Below are 22,319 nucleotides of genomic sequence, written 5' to 3' on the forward strand. Positions count from 1 at the left end.
CGCCCCTCGCGCCTGGCACCGGTGCCTTTAAGAACCTCGGCGCGGCCCTGATTGATAAATCGGCGCGCTTCCTGTGCCTCCGCAGACTGCGGCCTCTGCAGAGCGCAGTGCACCGCTGCCGACCTGCCTGTCGCCTGCACTCGCTTCCTCGGTGGCCCCCGCTGCACCCCAGCCCCCCATGTCGGCCGCCCCCGCCTACAGCGAGGACAAGGGCAGCTCTGCGGGCCCCGGGGAGCCCGAGTATGGCCACGACCCGGCGAGTGGTGGCATCTTTTCCTCCGACTACAAGCGGTGAGGGAGGCGCCGGGAGGGTGGGCAGAGGGCTGGGGCCGCCCGGGCCGCGCCTGCGCCCCACCTCCCAGACGCGCCGGCACCATGGACAGCACCCGCCCGGCCCTCGGCCAGGCCCGGCTCAGGCCCCGCCCCGGCTGCGCGACTGGAAGCCCGCAGCCCACTCCCAGGCGGGCGGTCTCTGACCTGGTCCCCAGGCCTGCACACTGCGCGAGGGGCCGACGTGGGGCCTGCGAGGGGGGTTGGAGGCCGTGGGGGATGGGCCAATCATCTGTTCCCCGAGGACTGACCCTCCCCGCCCCAGGCGGGTCTCTCTTTGTAGGTTTGGATTACAGGTTCCCAGCCTTTTCCCTCGCGTGTGCATTTGGCTCCAAAACGAAGTGGGGAGGGTTCACAGTTCGCGAGGGAGGCCGACCGGGGATATAAACTCAGCCTCCCGGGCCTGGCTCCTCCTACAAACCCATTTTCCCTCATTCTGGTTCCCACGTTCTCATCCCCATCTACCTGGCGCTTTGCTCCTACAGTTTAACCCCACCTTAACGTCCCTCTCCCCCCACCGCCTCTGCCTTATTCCTTCATTTGTTCCTAAATTCTGAAACAAGCATATTTAAGGACCTACTGTGTGCAGTCTTGTTCTAGTCACTGTGAATACAGCCATAAACGTAAGATAATCCTTGTCCTGAAGACAAGCACAGGGGAAGACTCTGTCAGTGACAATTCAGTGTAGTGGGGACAGTGGGAAGGGTTAGAGGAGCTGGCCCCTGGCCCTGGAGAGTGGAGAGAGAGGGACATTCCAGATGGAAGAGCTTGTAGGAAGGTGAGACGTGAAGGAGCCAGCTCACGGGTTTTGTAGATGCAGGTACAGTGTGTCAGAGGCACCTTGCAAACCAGTGGAGTAACCCGAAGTGAGGGTGGGGTGATGCCACAATTGGGGGGGGCTACTGAAGGGTTCCACACAGGTGACACCAGATTTGCATTTTAAAAGGATCGCAGGCTGGACTGTAGAGAAGGGATTGGAGAGTGTGCTGGGCTGAGCAGGAGGCAAGTGGGGGTGGGGCATGGACGTTGGGGGGCATGATGAAGTTGGGGGGTGATGATGACCTAAAATAGGGGAGGGGCAGAGGATTTGAGGGCTATCAAGGAGGTGGAAGCCGCAGACCTGATAATTAATTGGAAAATTGGTGAGAGGAAGAGGCTGGGAGAAGACCGGGATGATGCTCAGGGGACTAGTGACTGCAACTAGATAGATGGTGCTATGCAGTGTGATTGGAAAGAAAGACATGGCAGGGAAATTTCTGGAAAACAGTGCTGAGCCCAGCTTTGGACATGCTGAGATGATAAACTTGACATTCAAGTCTAGCTTGTAGTTGGATATTAGGGTATGGATTCCAGGAGGGAGGGCAGGAGAGAGTGAGGGGTGGAGACAGTGAGAGCGGGAGAGAGAGAGAACATAAAAGCCACAGAAGGAAGTAAAGATGAACCCAGGGAAAGAGAATGAGTTTAGTCCGGTGTGAACAGGTATGAACCCTGACGATAGAAACATTCGGGGTGACCAGAGAGCAGGGGGACAGTGTTTCCAGGTAACTGAGAAAAAGGGAACCAAAAGGCAGAAGGAAACTGAAATGTGATTTCAAGAAGGAAGCCATCAGTGGTGTCAGTGAGTTCAAGTCAAACAAAGAAATTTGTGACCATGGCTTTGACAAAGGGCAGGTCAACCCCTCCTGGCTCCCTTCCCCTCCGCCTGCCCTGGGAGACCAGTTCTGGCACAGTCCGAGGAGGAGCTGGATGACTCCCCCCAGGATCTGTTGTGTACTTTGTCAACACACAGGAAAGTTGAGTGAGTAACACAGTAAATACACCTGGGTTCCACTACTGTTGACATTCGGCCGACTTTGCTTTATCTAACCATCTAGTCATACATCTTTCGGCTGAATCATCTCAGTTGCAGACATCATGCCCTAAATTCTGATCAGCATCTAAAGTGAAGAGATAAGTGAATGGGAGCTGAATAAATAAAACACAGTGAATGGGAATTTTGCTGTCAAGAAGTTTGCCTGTGAAAGGGAAAGAGGGAAAGAGTGGCTGGAGGAGAACATTGGTTCAAGCGGGCTTGTTTATTTTCTTTGTGTTGTTATGTTTGTGTATTAGGATGGGCGAGCCTAGAGCAAGTTGAACTGCTGATGGGAAAGAGCCAGTAGAGGGAGAGGCCGAAGGGAATGGAAGGAGGCACAGAGCCCTGGGTGACGGGACCGGGAGGCTTCCAGAGCTGGGTGAGAGGCCCGGGAGGGCCAGCTCTGCCCGGAGGGAGGAGGAGAGAAGAGTGAGATGTTGGGGACTGTGGGGGGTTTTATCTAAGGCAAGGTGTGGGTGGGGGCTGGAGGAGGATTGAGGGGATTTGAAGTGACAGTGAGTAAAGCCAACCACACCTGCAGGGTAAGGGCAGGGGGGACGAGCTGAGATGTGAGAGCCGCTGGAGGGGTGCTGACGGGTGGGGGGACTAGGCCAGGTAGGGAGGAAGGTGAGATAAGAGAAGGCAAGAGGGGTCTGGGGGGGAAGGATGTACCAGATTGGTGGGGAGGCAGAGGTCCCGTGGGGGAACCTCTGTCGGGATCAGCGCCCCTGACTCCCTAGTCTCCTGCCCAGAGATGGGGGTTGGCTTAGTCCCCAGTCTCCCCCTCCTGAGTCCTGTCTGTGAGCAGTGAAAAGGAAACCAGAGCCTCTCTCCCTGCCAGTGTCCGGTTTCGGAGTTTCGAGGGCGGGCCGTCTGGTGACAGTGACAGGCACCCGCAGCTCCGTGGTCAGCTCAGCGCCATCCAGAGCCGGCCCTGGGGTCCGATGCAGCGATTCCTGCAGCTCCCGGGCGCGGTGGTGAGGCCAGGGGCCCGAGGGGCCTGCGCAGCTGACCAGGAGGCTGCCAGCCCTGTGCTGGACCCCGAAGGGGGGCCCCCACCCTGGTACCAGGCCCTGCAGCCTGAGGAGCTTCGCTGGCTGCAGGCCCCCGAGGAAGACACAGCCCCCGAAGCGTCCCTGGAAGGACCTTGCCCAGAGCCTGGCCAAGGCCACAGTCAGAGCCAACCACTGAGGTACAGAGGAGCCCCCGGGACCCAGCGGCCACCCAGCCCAGACTCCTGCAGTCCCGCGTCCCCAGGAGGAGGAGGAGGACTGGGCTGGCATTTAGGGTCCTGGCGGGATGGGTGGGGGTGGCTCGGGGCACAGTATGGGGACTGAGGGTGAGTGGGGGTGACAAGGCCCGGAGCTCTGCGGGGGAGGGGCGTATAGTGCTGGAGGGTTGAGGTGCCACACTAACCTAGGATGGGTGCCCGTGAGTTTTGGGGACAGGATAACTCAGGTATAGTTTGAGCAGCCTCTCCCTGCTTGTGAATTGGAACTTGAGTGGTGAGGGGACGGAGGAAGGTGTCCATGGGGAGGTGAGCACGAGTGGCCTCCATGCCACCCCCCAGTCGCTCAGCCGGGCCAGGGGTCACGTCAGAGTGGTGAGCGAAAGGGGATCTGGCGGGGAGAGTACTGTTTCACGGCCTCAGGGCGTTGCTGAGCGTCTCTGCCTCGCCCTCCCTCTGGGGAGCATAGCTGGTCGGAGCGAGGACGAGCCTGGGGTGGCCTCTCCCCAGGAGGGACCTGCTGTGTGTGGGTGGGCATCTGACAGTCCTGCCTGTGCTGTCATCTGGAGCCAGCAGGGGCTGGAGTGCGTGTGCCAGGCGGGGTGGGAGCCCCAGCGCAGGCCCTGGGGCATGTGCATTTGATAAGGGCCTGTGGCATTTGTGGGTGTGGCGAGGACGCCAGATATGAGGAACTCTGCTTTAGGGAACAGCCAGCGTTAAGAGAGATGGCTGATTCCCACTGCTCCCAGGGCAGGACCCCCGCCTGACCCCTCACAGGAGGTCCCAGGATCCCTCAGGCTGGGTGTGTTTGATGGTAGCAGCCTCAGTCCGTCATCAGGAATGTCCAATGGGAGGCCAGTGGCCGTTTGGTGGAGTGACCAGGAGTTGTCAGAAGAGTGTGTGTGTGTATCTGTGTGAGGTGTCGGGGAGTGTGCAGAGGGCTTCGGGGGGTATGTCTGCAGCGATGTGTGTGGGTTTGTGGACGTGTGTGTGGTAGGGTTGAGGGGGTCGCGTGTGGAGAGTGTTTTTGTGCAAAGTGCCTGTATATGCCTGTGACTGTTTCTGTGGGGGCTGTGGGTGTGTGTCTGCAGGGGTTTCTGTGGGGGGTGTGGGTTTATGGATGGATTGTGTGTGTGTCTGGGGGTATAGCTATGTCGGGGGGTAGATGTGTCTTTGGGGGTCTGAGTATCTGTTGGGTGTAGGTATGTCTGGGGGTATATAGGAGTATCTGTGGTACATGGGGGTGGTACTGGCGTTTGGTGGGGATGTTGGGGTGTGTAGGTGTCTGTGGGGTATAAGTAGACTGTGGGGCGTCTGTATGGAAGCTCCTGGGGGTGCAGTGTGTTCGCTTGTGTATTGGGGAAGGTGGTGCGCAGCTCTGTTATCCTCTCCGGATCCTCAGAGCGGCCCAGGCTCAGCTGGGTCGTCTGTACCTCTCTGTGTACCCCAGTTGTCCTGAGCTCAGCCTCCCTAGGAACTGACCGCCTCGTCTGTGTTCAGGAGTGAAAGGTGGTTGTGCTCTGGACCTGGCTTGGCCATGGAGAGGAGACTGTGTCGTCTGGTTTGGGGGGCATGCCCCCCCTACACACACACACACACACACACACACACACACACACCGCCAAGTAGTGGAGGTTTAGATTGGCATGACGGGGGCTGGATGTCTTCTGCCTTCACCTGACAGCTAGCAAGGCCTCTGGATTCTGGAAGGCGTCGTCTTTCTATCTGGCTTTTCATCCACAATCTCTTCAGGAAAGACACGTTTTAAAATCCTCGGGACATAACTTTCTCAGCAGCCCTTCTGTCTTTTCTGCTTGTATCTGTTCAGCAGTCACACACACCTACGAGACGCAGCCCTGGGACTGCGTGTGGCGTTGGGTGCTTCTTCTCTTCTTAGCGTTTGTTATTTACTCATTTCTCAGCGTCAGCACGAGTCCCGTTGGCCTCTTTAGGACTATTTTCACGCTCCTCCCTTTCCCAATATTGCTGCCCCCAATTTCTGATTTTCTGTTGTTTCTAAATGTTTCACGTCTGTGACGAGCTTTGCACACACTGCTGTTTAATTTCTACCATTGGTGACAGTTCTGGCTTCTCAGGCCTGGTCAAAAGCCGGGGATTCTCCGAGTGTCGTCTGGGAGATTAGAGAACACGCAGGTCCCCACACACAGCTGCTCTCACCATGTTTTGGAATTGTCTTGGCAACATGAGTGTGTCAGTGGTCCCACAGCTGTGTAGACACATTTTCCCACGGGTTTATTCACAATTTGTTCATTTCTTTGACCACTGGCCCGGGACCTCTGGTTATGGTTGGGCAGGTTGTTTACTGCACAAGGGCACCTGGTCAAGGAAGCCAGCCCCGGAGCTAGTCACTGCATAGGGAGCAGCAGCTCAGGGCCGTGCCTTCCTGGCGGGGGAAGCAGATGGCGAGCGGCTGGCAGCAGCCCTGGCGGCGAGTACTGGCGATGAGCCCTGTACGAATACATCAGTACTTGATCTAGTTTGAATGTTAAACTTTTATTCACCATAGTCCCAATATTTTACTTTTTGTTGCTGTTGTAGGTTTAATTGTGTCCCTCTCAAATTCAGATGTTGAAGCCCTACCCTCTAGTAACTCTGAATGTGACTGTATTTGGAGATAAGGCCTTGATGGAGGTAATTCAGTTAACCTGAGGTCAGCAGGGTGGGTCCTAATCCTATATGACTGGTGTCCTTATAAGAAGAGGGGATTAGGACGCAGACACACAGAGGAAAGACCGTGTGAGGACACGGAGAAGCAGCCATCTACCCACAAGCCCAGGAGAGGGGCCTCAGGGAGACCAGTCCTGCTGATACCTTGACGTCAGACTTTTAGCTTCCAGAATTGGAAGAGAATAAGTTGATGGTGTTTAAGCCGCCCAGTCTGTGGTCATTTGTTATGACAGCCGTAGCAAATGAATACAGTTGCCTTATTTTTTTCTTAAATATAGTTTTTATATACCAAAGTTAAAAAAAAATTAAACCTAGCCATCTGATTACTGATAGTTTTATGATCTTAAAGAGAAAAATAGTCCCGTTTCTCTTCCATATTTAAAAGTCATGCGACTATTAGATAAATGTGAGATTGATTTTGGCGTTGGATATGTATACAAGTTAAATTCTTCGCTGCTTAGCTGTTGTCCCAACAGCATTTATTTGGGGAGAGAGTCTTTCTTCCACTGGTGAGTTATTCCTAATATGTCAATTTAGATCCACTTATGGAGTGCCCCCCTTTGATTTTCTATTTTTAACTTGGTACCAGAGAGTTTTTATCATTGTCATGTTGTTTTGTGTTTTGAATTCCGGTAGAGTGAGTTGTCTGTCACTATTCCATTGTTCTCTTCTTTTCCCCAAAATATTCTTTGGAGTTATTACCTAGTGTTTTTTTGTTTTTTTTTTCCCAGATGAAGTTTGCTGTTACTTCATGAAGTTTGAAAAAAATGCCTCTGTTGAAATTTCAATGGACATTGCATGAAATCTATGTGTTGGTTTGGGGACTACCTTTGCTCCCCTCAGCCAAGTACAAGGGGTCATTTATTCAAATCTTCATTTATTTCTCCCATGAGGTTTTTATAACCTCCTTGAATGACTTGAATGTGGGGTGACCGATCTGGCCTTTGCTGTGACACCATCTCACTGACTGGAACGTCTGGGATCCATACAGTCCCTGGAGTCAGCTCAGTTTGTGGGGTCAAGGCCTGGGAACATGCTCAGGGTGGGGCAAGTGTGTCCTGCTCTTGTTTTGACGCCCAGCTCTTTTCCACGGGTTCCAAGTCCTTCTCATCTATCCAGCTGGCCATTTCCTGGTCAGAGTCTATATCTTTCCACCCCAAACCCTGCCTCTTGTCTCCTGGCTCCATGTCCCTGGCTGTATTAGTTTCCCAGGGTTGCTGTAACAAAGTACTACAAACGGGATGACTTAGAACAACCAAAATGTATTGTCTCACCGTTCAGGAAGCTAGAAGTCCAAAGTTGAGGTGTCAACAGGGCCACCTTGCCCCTTCCTAGATTCTGGTAGTTTCCTGGCAATCTTTGGTGTTCCTTGATTTTAGATGGGTCACTCCAATCCTCCGTCTTCACATGACATTCTCATACCTCTCTGGCTGTGCACAAGGCCGTCTTGTTATAAGAACACTGTATATACTGGATTAGGGATCCACCCTACTCCAATATGATCTCAACTAATTACAACGGCGAGTCAGGTCAGCTTCTGGGGTCCTAGGGATTAGAACTTCAACATGTATTTTTATTGAGGGGGACACAATTCACCCCATAACATCAGCTGGCCGACATAGTTCTCCCAACCCCGAGTCCCCTGTTCTGTACTTGACTACTGTCCCCTTGGCCGGGTACGTCCTGAGCTACCGCTGCCCACCTCTCTCCTTTCTGCCTGGATCCGTCTGATTGACAGCCCCCCCCCACAGCCTGTACCCTCAGCTGACCTCTGATGCCTCTCCCCAGGCATGATGACCTGAAGGAGATGCTGGACAGCAACAAGGATTCCCTCAAGCTAGAGGCCATGAAGAGGATTGTGGCGGTGAGTGGGGAAGGAGGGACCTGCCCTGGGGGCGGGGGCAGCTCTCCTCGGCCCCTTGTGGACGTGCCCCTGCTAAGTGCTGGCCCCCTTTTCTCCTTCTCCCCCGACCTTCACCCCACCACCCAGATGATCGCCCGGGGAAAGAACGCCTCCGACCTGTTTCCCGCTGTGGTGAAGAACGTGGCCTGTAAGAACATAGAGGTGAGCACTCCCCAGTGAGGGGTCTCCACGCCCACCTCCACCAGGAGAAAACGCAAGCTGGTCAGGGGTGAGGAAGGGACCCATCCAGCCCCTGGGGGCCCGACCTGCTCAGAAATGTCTCCAGTCCAGGAAGAGACACTGTCCACATGTCCCTGAACTAGATGTGGGTCAGAGTGAAGGTGGGGTACACGGGACGCTCTCCCCCCGCCCTGAGGAATCAGGCTTGGAGTGCCAGTCCCTGCTGAGAAAACTGCTCTCCCCCACCCAGGTGAAGAAGCTCGTCTACGTGTACCTGGTACGCTATGCTGAGGAGCAGCAAGACCTGGCCCTGCTGTCCATCTCCACCTTCCAGCGTGGCCTAAAGGTCAGCGGCCTCAGCGTGCCTCCCAGGGTCTGGGCCTCGTGGGTGCTGTACTGTAGGAGTGGGCCCAGGACAAGCCTGAGCGTGGGGGCAGGCCCTGGAGGCCCGGCCTACCTGCCTTATGTTGGGAGGGTCAGAGTCAGAGGAAATGACCAGACAGACCTTCAAGGGGTGGAGGCCAGCTCAGAAGGGGCCCAAGAGATAAAGCGAGTGCCCAGAGACTGTGTCTCCTCTCTGAGGAGCCTGTGGTAGTGGTGGCCTCAAATGCGGACCCTTTGAGCCCCTGACAATGGACCCCATTGGTATAAAGGAACTCTGGCCCATGGCCAGGCAGAAGTGAAGCTCCTTAAGACAGGATTTCTTGAGGGGAGCCGCTGACTTGGTTCCTCACCTCTGGGTGTCAGAGCCTTGGCACTGCCAGGCTCACCTGGTCTAGGGATCTGGTGAGAACAATGACTTTGGAACCTTGTCTCCTGGAACTTGGTAATGAAGACAGAATGGTTTACTGAAAACAAATGAGCTCCACTGAGAGAAACAGCAAAGTTGACCATGGAGGAGGGCTACCACAGACACGAAGGTTGGGTTCTAGGTCAACACCGGACGTAAACACATGACAGGTCCATTTTCAGTAAGTTCAATACGGCCAGTGATTCCTCTAGAGTTGGCACAATTTCATTGGTCTTTTGTTTAGCACCAGAAGAAGTAGGTGACTTGTCTCAGCTATTTAAACTGAATATTTTCACCTTTTGTTTTTGTATGTGAAATACAAGCAGTCCCCACTGGGTGCTTTTCTGGTTAGTAGAAGCGTAAAGAGGCAATATCACTGCCGTTCTGTTCTCTCTCCATATCAGGCTTTTCAGCTCAGATTACACCTGTTAACTTCCCTAGTCTTGCCATACGTTTAGTTCAGATTCCTGTGAGAGGTACTCCGAAGGGCCCAGCTCATCTTTTCATGCCCCCAGATTCTGTAGGTTGTTGATCACATGGAGAATTGGCGGCCCAAATCCGGGTCCAGTTCTGTCTGCGATGGCCAGCAGGAGGGGCTTCTCCGAGGTGGGGTAGAAAGCAAGGGTACTTTCATATACCATTCATTCATTCACTCAGCAAGTACTTGGGTAGCTCTGTGTCACAGTGTGCTGGGCTATCTTCAAAAGTCGAAACCATAGGCTTGATCTCAGATCGTCAAGTAACCTTTTGGTTTGAGTCAGGGTTAAATCATCTTGTAAGAACCACTGTGGAATTTTTTCACGGACGGATTTTACATTTACATTTTTGTAGTTTCTATATTCTTTTCTCCTTTTAGAAAACTAGAGCTCATTTAGTCCAACTCAATGCAGTGGTTTCTCTAGAACAGTGGTCAGCAAACTTTTTCTGTATCCTGCCAGATAGTCATTTGGGCTTAGCAGACCATACAGTCTAGACCGTGCAACTACTCAACTTTGCTCTTGTAGAGTGAAAGCAGCCATAGATGAGTGGGCAGGGCCAGGCTCCAGTACATTTTTATTTATAAAAAAGGCAGAAGACAGATTTGGCCCAAGGGCTGTAGTGCTGACCTTTGCTTTAGACCGTCTCTCACGGGTCACCAGGTATGTCCAGTGATGGAGACCTCACTCCTTCATAAGGCAACTCACTCCATCATAAGACAACTAACTACGTTTGTTTTTTTTCTTTAAACTGTTAATATTGTGTTGAAATAACTAACTGCCATAACTACAATTTTTTAAAGTTTTTTTAAAGTGCATCTCAGACTCACAAAATGCGTAAAGAATAACACAATGCATATCTATATCCCAGCTTAAGAAATGAAATATTCATATGCATGTATCTATTCTTTTACTACTGATTTCCATATTCCTAAATAATATATGATGTCATCTTGTAAATGATACCATATCATATATGTGTTCCTCTAAAACTCCTTTTCTTTTTGTTGTTTTTGGGTTCTCCTGCACAATGGTACCAGCCATTTCCATCCAGGGTTCTCCCTTCTTTTTATCAGCCCGGCTGAGGCTGTCGCTTTCTTAGCCCACTAATGTGGTTAGCTCAATTCAGACAAACCTTAGTTGGCAAGCAGACAATCTGGGCGTCCCCACATCCTGTCTTACGCAGTTTGTCTCTTGACTCCCCTGTGAACTTACTATATTTCATTTTATTGGTTTAGCACAGGTCCAAGCCAGTGTGCTTCTGAATCTTAATTTTTGTCCCTCTGATCGAATGTCTTCCTCCAAGATGTTGATAAGCTGTTCAGACCAGGGCGGCAGACTGACTCCTATGGTATATCGTGTTTCCGAGATGACACTGCTCTGTTAATAAACCTTCTCCAAGTACAACGTTTTACTAAGTGATGGATCTGTACAGTCAGCCATCGTTTTCCCATTTTGTTTGGAAGGATCTTATTCACTAGCAAAAATATTTTTAAATACCTTTTTCCTGTACAAAGGGCTATGGTGATGCAGAGATGAAACAGACATGAACGCTGCTGTTAAAATGCTCACATACTCAGTGAAACAAAAGGCCTGCATTAAAAATGGCAATCCAGGAAATCTTTGGGAGACTCCCACAAAGGCCTTGCTGAAATCAAAATACATAGTGTTAATATCTGCCAGCCTAATTACTCTTATCAGAAAGGAAAACCTTTTGGGGGGTAATTTCTTGTGATTCCATATTAATTTCCAAATAACATGTTTTTCAAAAGGAAAATAGGTTTAAGCAGTGGATGCGATACGATTTGACCATAAGAAAACAGTCCTGCTTTATAAGTAAGTGCTTCTAAACCATCTGTTTAAAAATCAATTCCAGAATTTTGACAGGGATTATCATTATTTTTACCCGAAATTTTGTGGATCTTCTCTTTCTCTGGTTTGGGGTAGCTTCTGCCCATTGGTGTTCCAGCACCTTCCCCATTGTCCACCATCCTCCGAGATGAACAGTAATTGACAGCGGCTGCCGATGCAATCCCATGATTACAATACACTGTCTAAGGCCCTTCTCGGGTGTATGGGAAGCAGTAGGAGCTGAGGGGGAGCCCACATGCTATCCTCTTTCAAACACTGGGAGAAGAGGAACAAGAGCAGCTTGGGAGAGGACCTTTGGAGAGGGGAATGTACGATGAACTCTTGAAAAGGGAGACGAGCTTGCATTTCTGGTAGTCACCTCTACTGCAAATGCAAAGACGCGCACACGCACACCCCAAGAAACAGGAGGTGTTTCAGGAACTTGAGGTATTCTGAAAGTTTTTTGCTCTTTCTGAAAGTGGAGCAGCTCATTGCCACAGCTGTTCAGGTGTCAGATTTCTGTAGCCAGGAAGAGTCGGTGCCCTGAAGCAGTGCCTCCCAGGTGCCCAGCGCTGGCATATCCGGGCTCAGGACAGGAGGCAGGGTAGCACGGCGATGGTACCAGGGACAGTGAGCTGCACAAGGTGGCTTCTCAGGCTGCTGCTTCCACCTCCGCCCTTAGGACCCCAACCAGCTGATTCGGGCCAGCGCCCTCCGCGTCCTCTCTAGTATCCGCGTGCCCATCATCGTGCCCATCATGATGCTGGCCATCAAGGAGGCTGCCTCGGACATGTCCCCCTACGTGCGGAAAACAGCTGCACATGCCATCCCTAAACTCTACAGGTACGCTGCAGCCCTGCCAGGCACGCGGCAGGAGCGTGTTCCCCAGCCCCCAGCCCACCCCTGCTCCTTCCAGGTCTCACAGGCCGGCCTTTGTGACTCCTCAGATGGTTGAGGACGGTGTAGGGACCCACAGGTGTTGGGCAGTGGACGCGGCCCTCACCTCTGTGACTAGGGTTGGGTGCGGGAGGTGAGCCAGCCTGGGCTGAGGGGAGAGGCGCAAATCCCGCTGAGCAGTTTCTCCTGCAGCTTGGATTCTGACCAGAAGGACCAGCTGATCGAGGTCATTGAGAAGCTTCTGGCCGACAAGACCACCGTACGTAGAGGGGTGCAGGGAAGGGTGGTGGAAAGGTGCCGCCAGCGGGACAGAGGCCCTTCGTTCCTGCCTGTGACCCTCCCTCGTCTCTGTCCGGTCCCCAGCTGGTGGCCGGCAGCGTGGTGATGGCCTTCGAGGAGGTGTGCCCAGAGCGCATCGACCTGATTCACAAGAACTACCGGAAGCTCTGTAACCTGCTCATCGACGTGGAGGAGTGGGGCCAGGTTGTCATCATCAGCATGCTCACCCGCTACGCCCGCACGCAGTTCCTGAGCCCCACGCAGAACGTGAGTGTACCCGGTCCCAAGCCCCCGCGGCGGAGTGGGTAGGGAGGTCACGGGGAGGAGGTGCCCGCTACCCCACCTGTCTCCCTTCCAGGAATCCCTGCTGGAGGAGAACCCCGAGAAAGCCTTCTATGGCTCGGAGGAGGACGAGACCAAGGGCCCGGGGTCGGAGGAGGCAGCCGCCACGACACTGCCTGCCCGGAAGCCCTACGTCATGGACCCCGACCACCGGCTGCTGCTGCGCAACACGAAGCCGCTGCTGCAGAGCCGCAGCGCCGCGGTGGTCATGGCGGTGGCGCAGCTCTACTTCCACCTGGCGCCCAAGGCCGAGGTGGGCGTCATCGCCAAGGCCCTGGTGCGCCTGCTGCGCAGCCACAGGTGCGTACCCGCCCCGCCCCAGCCCCAGCTGGCCCCGCCCCACTTCTGTTCCCTGGGCACATGGTGCCACCGCCCTCCGCCCAGCCCACCTGCCCCCTGCGGCTCCACACCCCTGCCACCCCACTGACCCCAGCTCTGCCCTCCCTCTGGTGCCCTCCTCACACTGGTCCACTCCCCTTCCGCCCATCCGCTGCCCCTTGGCCCGGCGGAGGGGCCCAGGCGGAGGGACCCAGACACCGCTGACCGCTGTCTCCGCAGTGAGGTGCAGTACGTGGTCCTCCAGAACGTGGCCACTATGTCCATCAAGCGCAGGGTAAGCACATGAGCAAGGCCTGCTGCCGCGGGCACCGGGGGCACAGAGCAAAGGCAGGCTGGGGGGCGTGCCTGGGCGGCACAGTGTGGTGAAAGGGAGACCCCACTGTAGGCAGAGACCCGGGGCCTGGATCCTGAGGGTCGCTGAGTGGGGAAAGCCCGGTGAAGAAAGACCCCGTGAGATGTGAGAGGGAGGAGGGGAGAAATTGAGAGGCAGAGGACGCCGTGGGGAGGACACTGGGCCCCGGATCTGGGGGGCGTGGCTCTGGAAGGAACTGGGATGGAGCGCCCTGCCCTGCCTCTCTTGTGCCAGGGGATGTTTGAGCCCTACCTGAAGAGCTTCTACATCAGGTCCACCGACCCCACCCAGATCAAGGTCCTGAAGGTGAGTGACGCACATACGTGGGGCCGCGTTTCTGCCCTCCCCCACTCAGATATCCCGTGTCACCTCCCTGCCTGCCCTCATCAGGCTGAGCCCCTGGCCGACCAAGCCAGTAGTGCTTGCCCAGGAAGCCAGACTAACCAGCGTGCGGGTCTGCCCTTTGCCTGGACCACTTCTCTTATATGAAGTAATTTGACTTTCATAACGACCTCAGAACTGTGCATTATCTCCCCTTTATTAAAACGTGGACCCAGGAAGGTGAGGTAACTACCCCAAGGTCAGGTCTGCTGACTTTAAAAATCATGCTTTCCCAGCGCAGTCTTCTGTCTTGCACCCCGTGTCATCACACCCACACCCCTGCTTTCATGCAAACGTACGCCCACAGAAAAAGGGGCAGGAGCCTGTACCCCCATTCCATTCCTGCCCCGCCTCCTCATTACTGAGTCATTTCACTCAACAACAGTTCATTGCAGCCCTTCTGAACGCATGCTCTGTATCAGCCCCATAGCTAGACGGAAGGGTACAAGAGAAAGCACGCTGCCCTGGGGGGGGGCCACAGTCTAGCTGCGGTGGGGAGGAGCCATTGAGCAGTTAATCATGAAACCAATGTCAAAACCTATTTGTGAACTACGGTCTGAGTGGACAGTGCAGACAGCTGTCAGAGCAGAAACTGGGAGGACCTGATCTAGTCTGGGGTCAGGGAAGTGTTCCTTCAGGAGGCCAGGCAGGAGCTGATGCCCGAGAAATGACCCTGAATTATCTAGGTAAACGCAGGGGCTGGAATGGGAAGACGTGCCCCACGCTGTGGAAACAGCATGTGCAAAAGCCCTGCGGCAGGAGGGGTCTGACAGAGGGCCTGTGTGACTGGGGCATAGAGGGTAAGGGGGTGGGGGGAGGTCAGAGACAGACAGTGGTCAGATCTTTCGGGGTCTGACAGATGGAGATAAGGACGCTGGTCTTTATCCTAAGAGAAGCAGGAGGCTGTAACAGTCCACTGGAGATGCAGAGGGGACGCGATCGTGCCGTAAGTGCAGTCTGTCAGGGGTCCGTTTAGGAGGCAGAGTTGTCCTGCGTTTTGGACAAGTTCCATGCTCTGCCAGTTCCCGTCAGTCTGTGGATGCGGCAGGGTTGCCCTGAGGATTCTTTTCTGGTGTGTGGAGCGTGTTTGGAATGACGGCGTGTGAGAGCCCAGCAAGCCCACTGTCTGCCTCCCTGCAGCTGGAAGTGTTGACCAACCTGGCCAACGAGACCAACATCCCCACGGTCCTGCGGGAATTCCAGGTACGGGCCGGGGCCGCTCCCAGCCGGGGGGCTCAGGAGAGCTGCCTGCAGCTCCTTGTGTGTAGTGAGAGCCGTCCTGCCTTCTCAGGACCCAGAGCGGAAAAGCGGTTACCGTAGGTCCCTTCCCAGGCCCTCTGCTGGCTTTGGGCCAGGGGGTCCCGCGCAAAGGTGTCACTCCCCCTCCCAGAGTTCATTTAGTGTGGCATGATGAGTCAGTGAGGAAGGGGCGACGGCTTTCTGGAAGGTCCCTGAGGGGTCACTGCTGTGGTGTCCCACAGACCTACATTCGCAGCGTGGACAAGGAGTTCGTGGCGGCCACCATCCAGGCCATTGGACGCTGTGCGACGAGCATAGGCCGTGTCCGTGACACCTGTCTCAACGGCCTGGTGCAGTTGCTGTCCAACCGGGATGGTCAGTGTTTGTCTGTCTGAGTGTCCGGCTTTGATGGCCGGTGGGTGTCTGCCTGTGTGTCTGACTCTGACGGCCAGTGGGTGTCCACCTGTCTGTCTAGGCACAGTGTGTGGCCATCATTCTGTCTGCCTCAGTGAGTGTCCGGGTGTCCCTGCATTGCTGAGGGCCGCTGGGGAAGTGCAGGGGGGTGAGGCAGAGCCGGGGGTCAGGGGCCGCGCCGGCGTGTCTGTCCACCTGTGTGAGGCCCACACTCATCCCCGTCCCACACACAGAGCTGGTGGTCGCAGAGTCAGTGGTCGTCATTAAGAAGCTGCTGCAGATGCAGCCGGCACAGCACGGAGAGATTATCAAACACCTGGCAAAGCTCACGGACAACATCCAGGTGAGAACGAAACCCTGTGTAACCTACACCCCGGCATCCTTCCGTGATTTAAACACCCTACAGTTAATGAAATCAACGTCACACCTTTCAGACTGGCTCTGAAAGGTCTTCAGGCGGAAGGAAGGGAATGATGGGACCATTTGACCCTGACCTTGTTGCCCAGGATTCACCTTCCCTTTGGGGATCCCTCACTGAGTTCCCTATTCGTGTTTGCTCCAAAGCTCTGACCAAGGGTGGCCGATGGACAGTCCTGTGGTTTTCTGCCAAGTTGAAACATTCAAGTAAGACATTTCTGAAAATTCAGGAAGAATAACAAGGCAGTCAAGGCCTGAGGGTGCCACAGATCCAGAAAGTCAGGCTTTTCAACCATGACTGACTTTGGGGCTTGAAGAAGCCCATGAAACCCCAAGGAAGAGGAGAGACGCTGCCAGGAAATGGCCGCTTTTTCATCTCTCTCGCCCACCCCCGACTCCCATTTCCAGAGAACACCACGATACAGCAGGCCAGCGCAGACAGTACAGTGCCGTTTCCCTGGCCGGCCATGTGGCCACCCACAGTCCATGTACCCCAGTGCTAACGCCTCTGCCACACACACAGGTCCCCATGGCCCGAGCCAGCATCCTGTGGCTCATTGGCGAGTACTGCGAGCACGTCCCCAAGATTGCACCCGACGTCCTGAGAAAAATGGCCAAGTCCTTCACAGCAGAGGAAGACATTGTCAAGCTGCAAGTCATCAACTTGGCAGCCAAGCTCTACCTGACTAACTCTAAGCAGGTAAAGATGGATCGGTGCCCCCTAAAACACTCTGCTCCCCAGAAATGGCCAGGCTGTATTGTGTGGGCCCTCACCAGGCAGACGTGAACCCCAGCGCCTCTTTCTGAAGAGAGTTCAGGGCGGCTGGCTGGTCGGCCCAGGTAAACAGTGTTCCTCCAGTGTGTGCGGGACCCAAGGGCCTAGCAGGGACCGTGGCCACTGGGGACGAGGCTCTCCTATGGGCTGTGACGTCCAGTCTGCCAGTGGACTGTCCCTGCTGCCCGTGAACCCCAGGTGAGGGGCTGAGGGGGAGGCCAGCAGTGACAGGCGCTGTGGGAGAACATGCGTGCCAGGCATGGGCCATGCTTCCTCCCAAAGCCTGGTGATGCGTGGCCACTGGGCCAGGGATAAGGGGGCAGGTGTCTGCTCGGGCTCGGGGGTACTGACAGCCATTGTCATGGCCAAGGTGAAAGGTTATGAGGGGACGTGGCTCACCTGCGCTGGAATCAGGACATTAAAGCCTCTTGAGTGTCCAGCATCCCCCGAGATGGCCCAGGAGATTCTCCTAAGGCGTGTCATGCGCAGAGCTTTCCAAGGTGTTGGGGACATGAAGCCCCGTGACAGCTCCCACACTCACTGCCTCAGTCAGTTCTGCCAAGCAGGGTTGGCACACTACCTACCACCCGCGGGCCCATCCAGCCTGCTGCCTGTTTGCATAAGTAGCCTTAGTGGGATGCAGCATGTTCTTGTCTGTGGAGGCCTCTGTGCGGCCGCGGCAGAACTGACTTGTTGCCAGAGTCCGTATGGCCCACGACGCCTAAATTAATTACTCTCCGGCCCTTTACAGACAAAGCGCACTAACCCTTGGAGCAAAGCGTGTGGGCAGGTGGCGGGTCGGCAGCCCGGCCGTAACCTGGAGGCCGTGACGTCTGTTCCCGCCTGAATGTGGCCCCTTGGCCATTCCTTGGGACTCTGTGGGTGGGGGGCACTCCTGCTGCTCTAGTGGCTCCTTTGATCCATGGTGGCTAGAGCGGCCCCAGGGACTCAGGCTGGCCAGGCAGGGCCTCAGGTGCTGGGACTCGGGGAGGAGTCAGGAAGGACAGCAGTCACGTGTGGAAGCAACGGGGGCCTGGGTCTGTGGGTGTCAGGACTGAGAGAAGCAGATTGGAAAGAGAGGAGGCGGAAGGGGCACCACGGGGAGTCTGCAGTCCTGGCACAAATATTTGTGCCTTCCTTGTACAGATGGGAGGAAGGAGCAGGTGGGAGGAAGGTTTGAAAAGATGAAGCAGTGTGGGTGGGGAGCCTCCCAGTTCTGGGGTGGGGCTGACAGGCTCAGGACCGGGCCAGAGCGCCAAGCCCCAGGATGCTGATGTTGGCACATTGCAGAAGCCTGGGTGTGTCTCTCCACATGGCGTTTCCCCCGTTCTCACTGATGGCTACATGTGTCAGCTGCGTGTGCGTTTGCTGACTGATTTATTTAACGTACGTTTCCTGCGTGCCTACTCTGCCTGGCACAGAGCTGTGTCCTGGGGTCAGGACAATGAGTGAGACATGTCTGCTGGCCTCAAAATTCTCAAAGCCAGTGAGGAGAAACAGCACAAAGCATGGCGCCATCAGAGCTGGAGGCTGGCACAGATTGCTGTGGGTGTATGTAGCTGAAGCCGTCTCCTGGGCAGGACACGCGGGTCCTGGCCCCCATCGGGTGCTCAGAGCAGGCTGTTTGGGCGAATGCACACGGAGCTCCAGGCTCCGCCCACCTGAAGGTGGGTCCTTCCAGGCACAGGCACCTTAGAATGCTTCCTTGACTCAGCGAAGTTCTTTGAATCCCACCCTCCCTTCCTTTCTCCCTTCTTTCTTCCCAGCCTGCTCTGGGATTGGTGGAGAAAGGAGCGGAATCCTTGACATACTGGAGGGAGGCGGTTTGGATGCGTGCACGGCCGTCCTCGCAAAACAGCAGCGATGGGTCCCCCTTCCCAGTGCCATGGGTTACATGGGAACCACCGCTGCCCCCCACTCACTGACCCCACACTCAGGGGAGGGGATCACACCAAGGTCTGAGCACCAGGAGGCAGGAATTGGGGGAGGACCAGAGTCTGTCCGCCACATCCAACCAGGGCTTATTTTTATGTAGTGTGTGAGATGAGGATGTATTTTACTTCATTTTTCTTTTTTTGAATAGCCCGTTTTCCCAGCATGATTTAACAGGTGGTTGCAAGGTAGCAGGTCTGTTGGCATAAGGTCTTGAAAAGGCGTCAGTGTCCCCGCTTACAGTTCTCCCGGCTGCTGGAGCCCACTGGTCAGTGGGAGGCCTGTTCTGTTCGTTCTTGGGGCGCTGAAGCATGTCTCGTAGGCCCTCGTGAGCAGCCTGTCATTGCTGTACGTCTGGGTTAGGTGAGGTGGGGGTCCTGGTGGTGCAGACTGCGTGCCATCCTGGGAAGTGGGATGGAGATGGTAATGCACGGCTCCAGGCCAGTCCTGTGGCGTAGAGGTGGTTGGCCCAGCCCCTTGTTATGCTTGTTGTTGCTGTGCAGCTGAGGCTCTGGACAGACGGGTACACATCCTGAACACTTCTTTCCAGAACTAGGTAAAGACTTGGTGGGGATGGAGGGAGTCAGTGGAAGGGGACACTGTCCAATCAAAAGGGGGATCAGCAGCATCTTGATAATGGGCCATGTTGATAGGGCATCTGTGAGCCCATGCCCGCAATGAGATGGCGTCTGGCCAAGGGAGAGGCAGGTGTGTGATGACCCCATTGCAATGGCGTCCTCGGGAGTGTGGGGCTTGGAGTACTTACCTGTGATGCAAACAGAGTTGCTGGTGGCGCTTTCCTGGAAAGTACTGAGCTGAACGCGAGACCACGAAGTCCCCACAGACGATATTGTATGTAGCAGTGGAGTCAGTGGCTCTGTAGAGTTTTGTCACAGCAGCAGCCCTCATTCTGGGCCAGCATGGTCCAAAGCTGGATGTCACGCTACGTAACCATAAACGTCAGGAAGACCAGAGTCCGTTCCAGGCTCCCTCTGCTTGTCCCTACTGCCCTGGTCACTCTGGCTGTGGTGACACGGGGCATGTATACTTGGTGGTTCTGACCGTCTTGGGAATAAGAGAGGGAGATCTGGATGAGGGTGGCCCCCTTAGGTCAGCAGGTGGGCAGTGAAGGGAAGCAGACGGTGTCGGGCCCAGATGCCGCTTTTCCTCTGAACGGGGCAATAGCACTACCTCTCGGAGGGTTTGGAGATGCCCGGAGGTAGTGTGAAGACCCTAGTATGATGCATGGTGCTCGAAGACACGCCATAAATATTGGCTGTCATTTTGTAAAGACAGGCTAGACTAGGCCAGGATTGGCAGAAATCGAGAGATTTGGGGTCCTGGGTGTGGCTGCCTTCACTGCAGCATGTGAACCCCATGTGACCTCAGCAAACCCACAGGCACTGCCTCTGGTCTCACTAGAACCTTTCAGGGGAGGACAGTGGCCACTGAGACCCTGGGGCTGCTCAGAATGTACCAGGTGGGTCAAAGGAGCATGAGGGCAGCCCCTGCCAAAGGTTCTGTCGTCTGGATCCCCCGTGGGTGATGGCGCCTAGAAACCGTGAGGTCTAGCAGAATGTTCCAGACTGCACTCACCTGGCATCCTAGAGTGAAAGGTTGGCCCAACCTTGATTGGGTGGGGTAGGAGCTGGGCCTGGGGCTATGGGACCACAAACCTGAGGAGGAATGGAGTACAAGGCTAAGAGGAGGTTCCAGAAGGGCAACCTCCTTTGCTGTAGCGAGGCAGCTGTCAAAGTTGGGGTCAGGAGTCAGGCCCAGGGAGGTGAGAGAAGGTGCAGAGTCTGTCCAGTGGCAGATGTGAGGGAAAGTGGGGTGGAGGCAGGGGCTCCTAAGAGCGGGAGGAGAAGCCTTGCACAGAGGTGCTGGCTTAAAGAGTCTGGTTCAAAGACCTCCTGTGTCCCCACCCTCTCTGATGGCTGCCGATCTACCTCTTGTCCCCCAGACCAAGCTGCTGACCCAGTACGTGCTGAGTCTGGCCAAGTACGACCAGAACTATGATATCCGTGACCGAGCGCGCTTCACCCGGCAGCTCATCGTCCCTTCGGAGCAGGGCGGGGCCCTCAGCCGCCATGCCAAGAAGCTCTTCCTGGCACCCAAACCGGCCCCTGTCTTGGAGTCGTCTTTCAAAGGTGGGAACTACAATCAAGAGTAGCCTTGCAGGGGCCGGGGGAGGAATTGGCCAGGACCCCGGGCCCAGACCTTCCCCCAAGGTTTCTGTCTCAGCCAGGCACCGAGCTTCTGGGGGCAGGGCTCCCAGCGGAAGGCCAGTGCTATCCCCCTGGCCCACGCCTTTTCCCATCCTGTAGCACCCAGGGCTGACTCTTTGCCCACCTACAGCCACCACCAGCACTTGTACGTCTCCGTGTGGCCCTCCTGGGGCGCTGACTCCCTCCAACTCCCGTTCCGACTGCTCACCTGCCTCTCGTTCCCAGCTGCTCTCCGTGTCCCAGCTATGCCTCTTTGCCAAGCCTGGCTGTGCAGGCACGCACAGCCCCCACCGCCCTGGGGGAGACACTGCACCACATTTCCGCCAGCCCAGCAGGCAGACCTGAGCAGACAGGACAGGAGCAGCTCCGTGCCTGGAGTCCCCTCGGCCACATCCCCTGCCCCCGCCTCTCAGCCCTGCTCTGGTCAAGCCACACAATGTTTTTCTCCAGCATATGGGCCTGAAGGTGCAGTCAGGGCATCAGAGCCATGAAAGGGCATGCCCCCCTTTCCTCTAACCAGATAGGGAGTCCCCACCAGAATTGCCACTGGTGCCCCTTCGGAAACAAGTCCCACGGCAATGCCTCACTGCCCCTTGGCCTGACTTCTAACCCTGTCCCCAGACCGGGACCACTTCCAGCTGGGCTCCCTGTCCCACCTGCTCAATGCCAAGGCCACGGGCTACCAGGAGCTCCCAGACTGGCCAGAGGAAGCCCCGGACCCATCAGTGCGCAATGTGGAGGTCAGCAGGGGTGGAGGGTTGGATTGCACGTGTGGAGGGACAGACAGCAGGGAGCCCTGGCATCTTGGGTGCTGCCCGGCCGTCCTGACACCCTCCCCACATGCAGGAAGAAGATCTGTCCCTTATTGAGACCCACGTGGGCCTGTTGGGCGAATACACTGAGGTCCCCACCCCTCCCCGTGTGCTGTGTGCCCTCTGCCCGGTGTGCAGTGCTCTCTCCTGTCTTCTCCCCTCCCCTTGGGTGCTGCACCCCCATGCCTTCCCTCTGCTCTGTTTTCCTTGGTTTGGCAGTACCCCCTCGTGAGCAGCAGCCCCTCCCCTCCATGGACTCTATTCCCTCTTGGGGCCAGGACCAGGTAGGGCCCCAGAGGGGGAGAGTGAAGGACAGGAATGCCCTGTGCTTTCCTTCCCCCCCACCCCCCACAACCACGATTTAATAACCCTCCAACCCCCACCCGCCACCTCCAGGTACCTGAATGGACCAAGTGCTCAAACCGGGAGAAGAGGAAGGAGAAGGAGAAACCCTTCTATTCAGACTCTGAGGGGGAGTCGGGCCCCACCGAGTCCGCAGACAGCGGTGAGATGGGCAGAGCATGGACCCTGTGCCCCCAGGGCTGGCTGGCTGGGGGCTGTGTGTGCGTGTGTGTTTGGCATGGTCGTGTGTCCAAGGGGGTGTGCACCTGCTC

General features: G+C 55.6%; 1 protein-coding gene across 5 annotated transcripts in view; it reads left to right on the forward strand.

The window, feature by feature from the left end:
• The window catches only part of AP3B2 (adaptor related protein complex 3 subunit beta 2), a 35,579-nt gene that overhangs the window by 7,360 nt on the left and 5,900 nt on the right, over positions 1-22,319 (forward strand). For 3 of the 5 annotated variants that reach the window (XM_033100302.1, XM_033100303.1, XM_033100304.1), the window contains 17 exons: positions 86-291; positions 7,887-7,962; positions 8,089-8,163; positions 8,432-8,527; positions 11,981-12,141; positions 12,388-12,454; positions 12,559-12,741; positions 12,833-13,116; positions 13,375-13,429; positions 13,742-13,813; positions 15,029-15,091; positions 15,370-15,502; positions 15,775-15,884; positions 16,482-16,658; positions 20,629-20,815; positions 21,515-21,633; positions 22,102-22,210. In XM_033100302.1, coding sequence (XP_032956193.1) covers positions 179-291; positions 7,887-7,962; positions 8,089-8,163; positions 8,432-8,527; positions 11,981-12,141; positions 12,388-12,454; positions 12,559-12,741; positions 12,833-13,116; positions 13,375-13,429; positions 13,742-13,813; positions 15,029-15,091; positions 15,370-15,502; positions 15,775-15,884; positions 16,482-16,658; positions 20,629-20,815; positions 21,515-21,633; positions 22,102-22,210 — 2,080 coding nt within the window. In that variant the 5' untranslated portion in view covers positions 86-178. Of the gene's footprint in view, positions 1-85; positions 292-2,468; positions 2,562-3,023; positions 3,375-7,886; positions 7,963-8,088; positions 8,164-8,431; positions 8,528-11,980; positions 12,142-12,387; positions 12,455-12,558; positions 12,742-12,832; positions 13,117-13,374; positions 13,430-13,741; positions 13,814-15,028; positions 15,092-15,369; positions 15,503-15,774; positions 15,885-16,481; positions 16,659-20,628; positions 20,816-21,514; positions 21,634-22,101; positions 22,211-22,319 lie in introns of those variants that run through there. The other 2 variants (XM_033100301.1, XM_033100305.1) reach the window with 2 other exon arrangements.

Source organism: Rhinolophus ferrumequinum, chromosome 28 (genome assembly GCF_004115265.2).
Source record: "Rhinolophus ferrumequinum isolate MPI-CBG mRhiFer1 chromosome 28, mRhiFer1_v1.p, whole genome shotgun sequence".
Lineage (NCBI taxonomy): Eukaryota > Metazoa > Chordata > Mammalia > Chiroptera > Rhinolophidae > Rhinolophus > Rhinolophus ferrumequinum.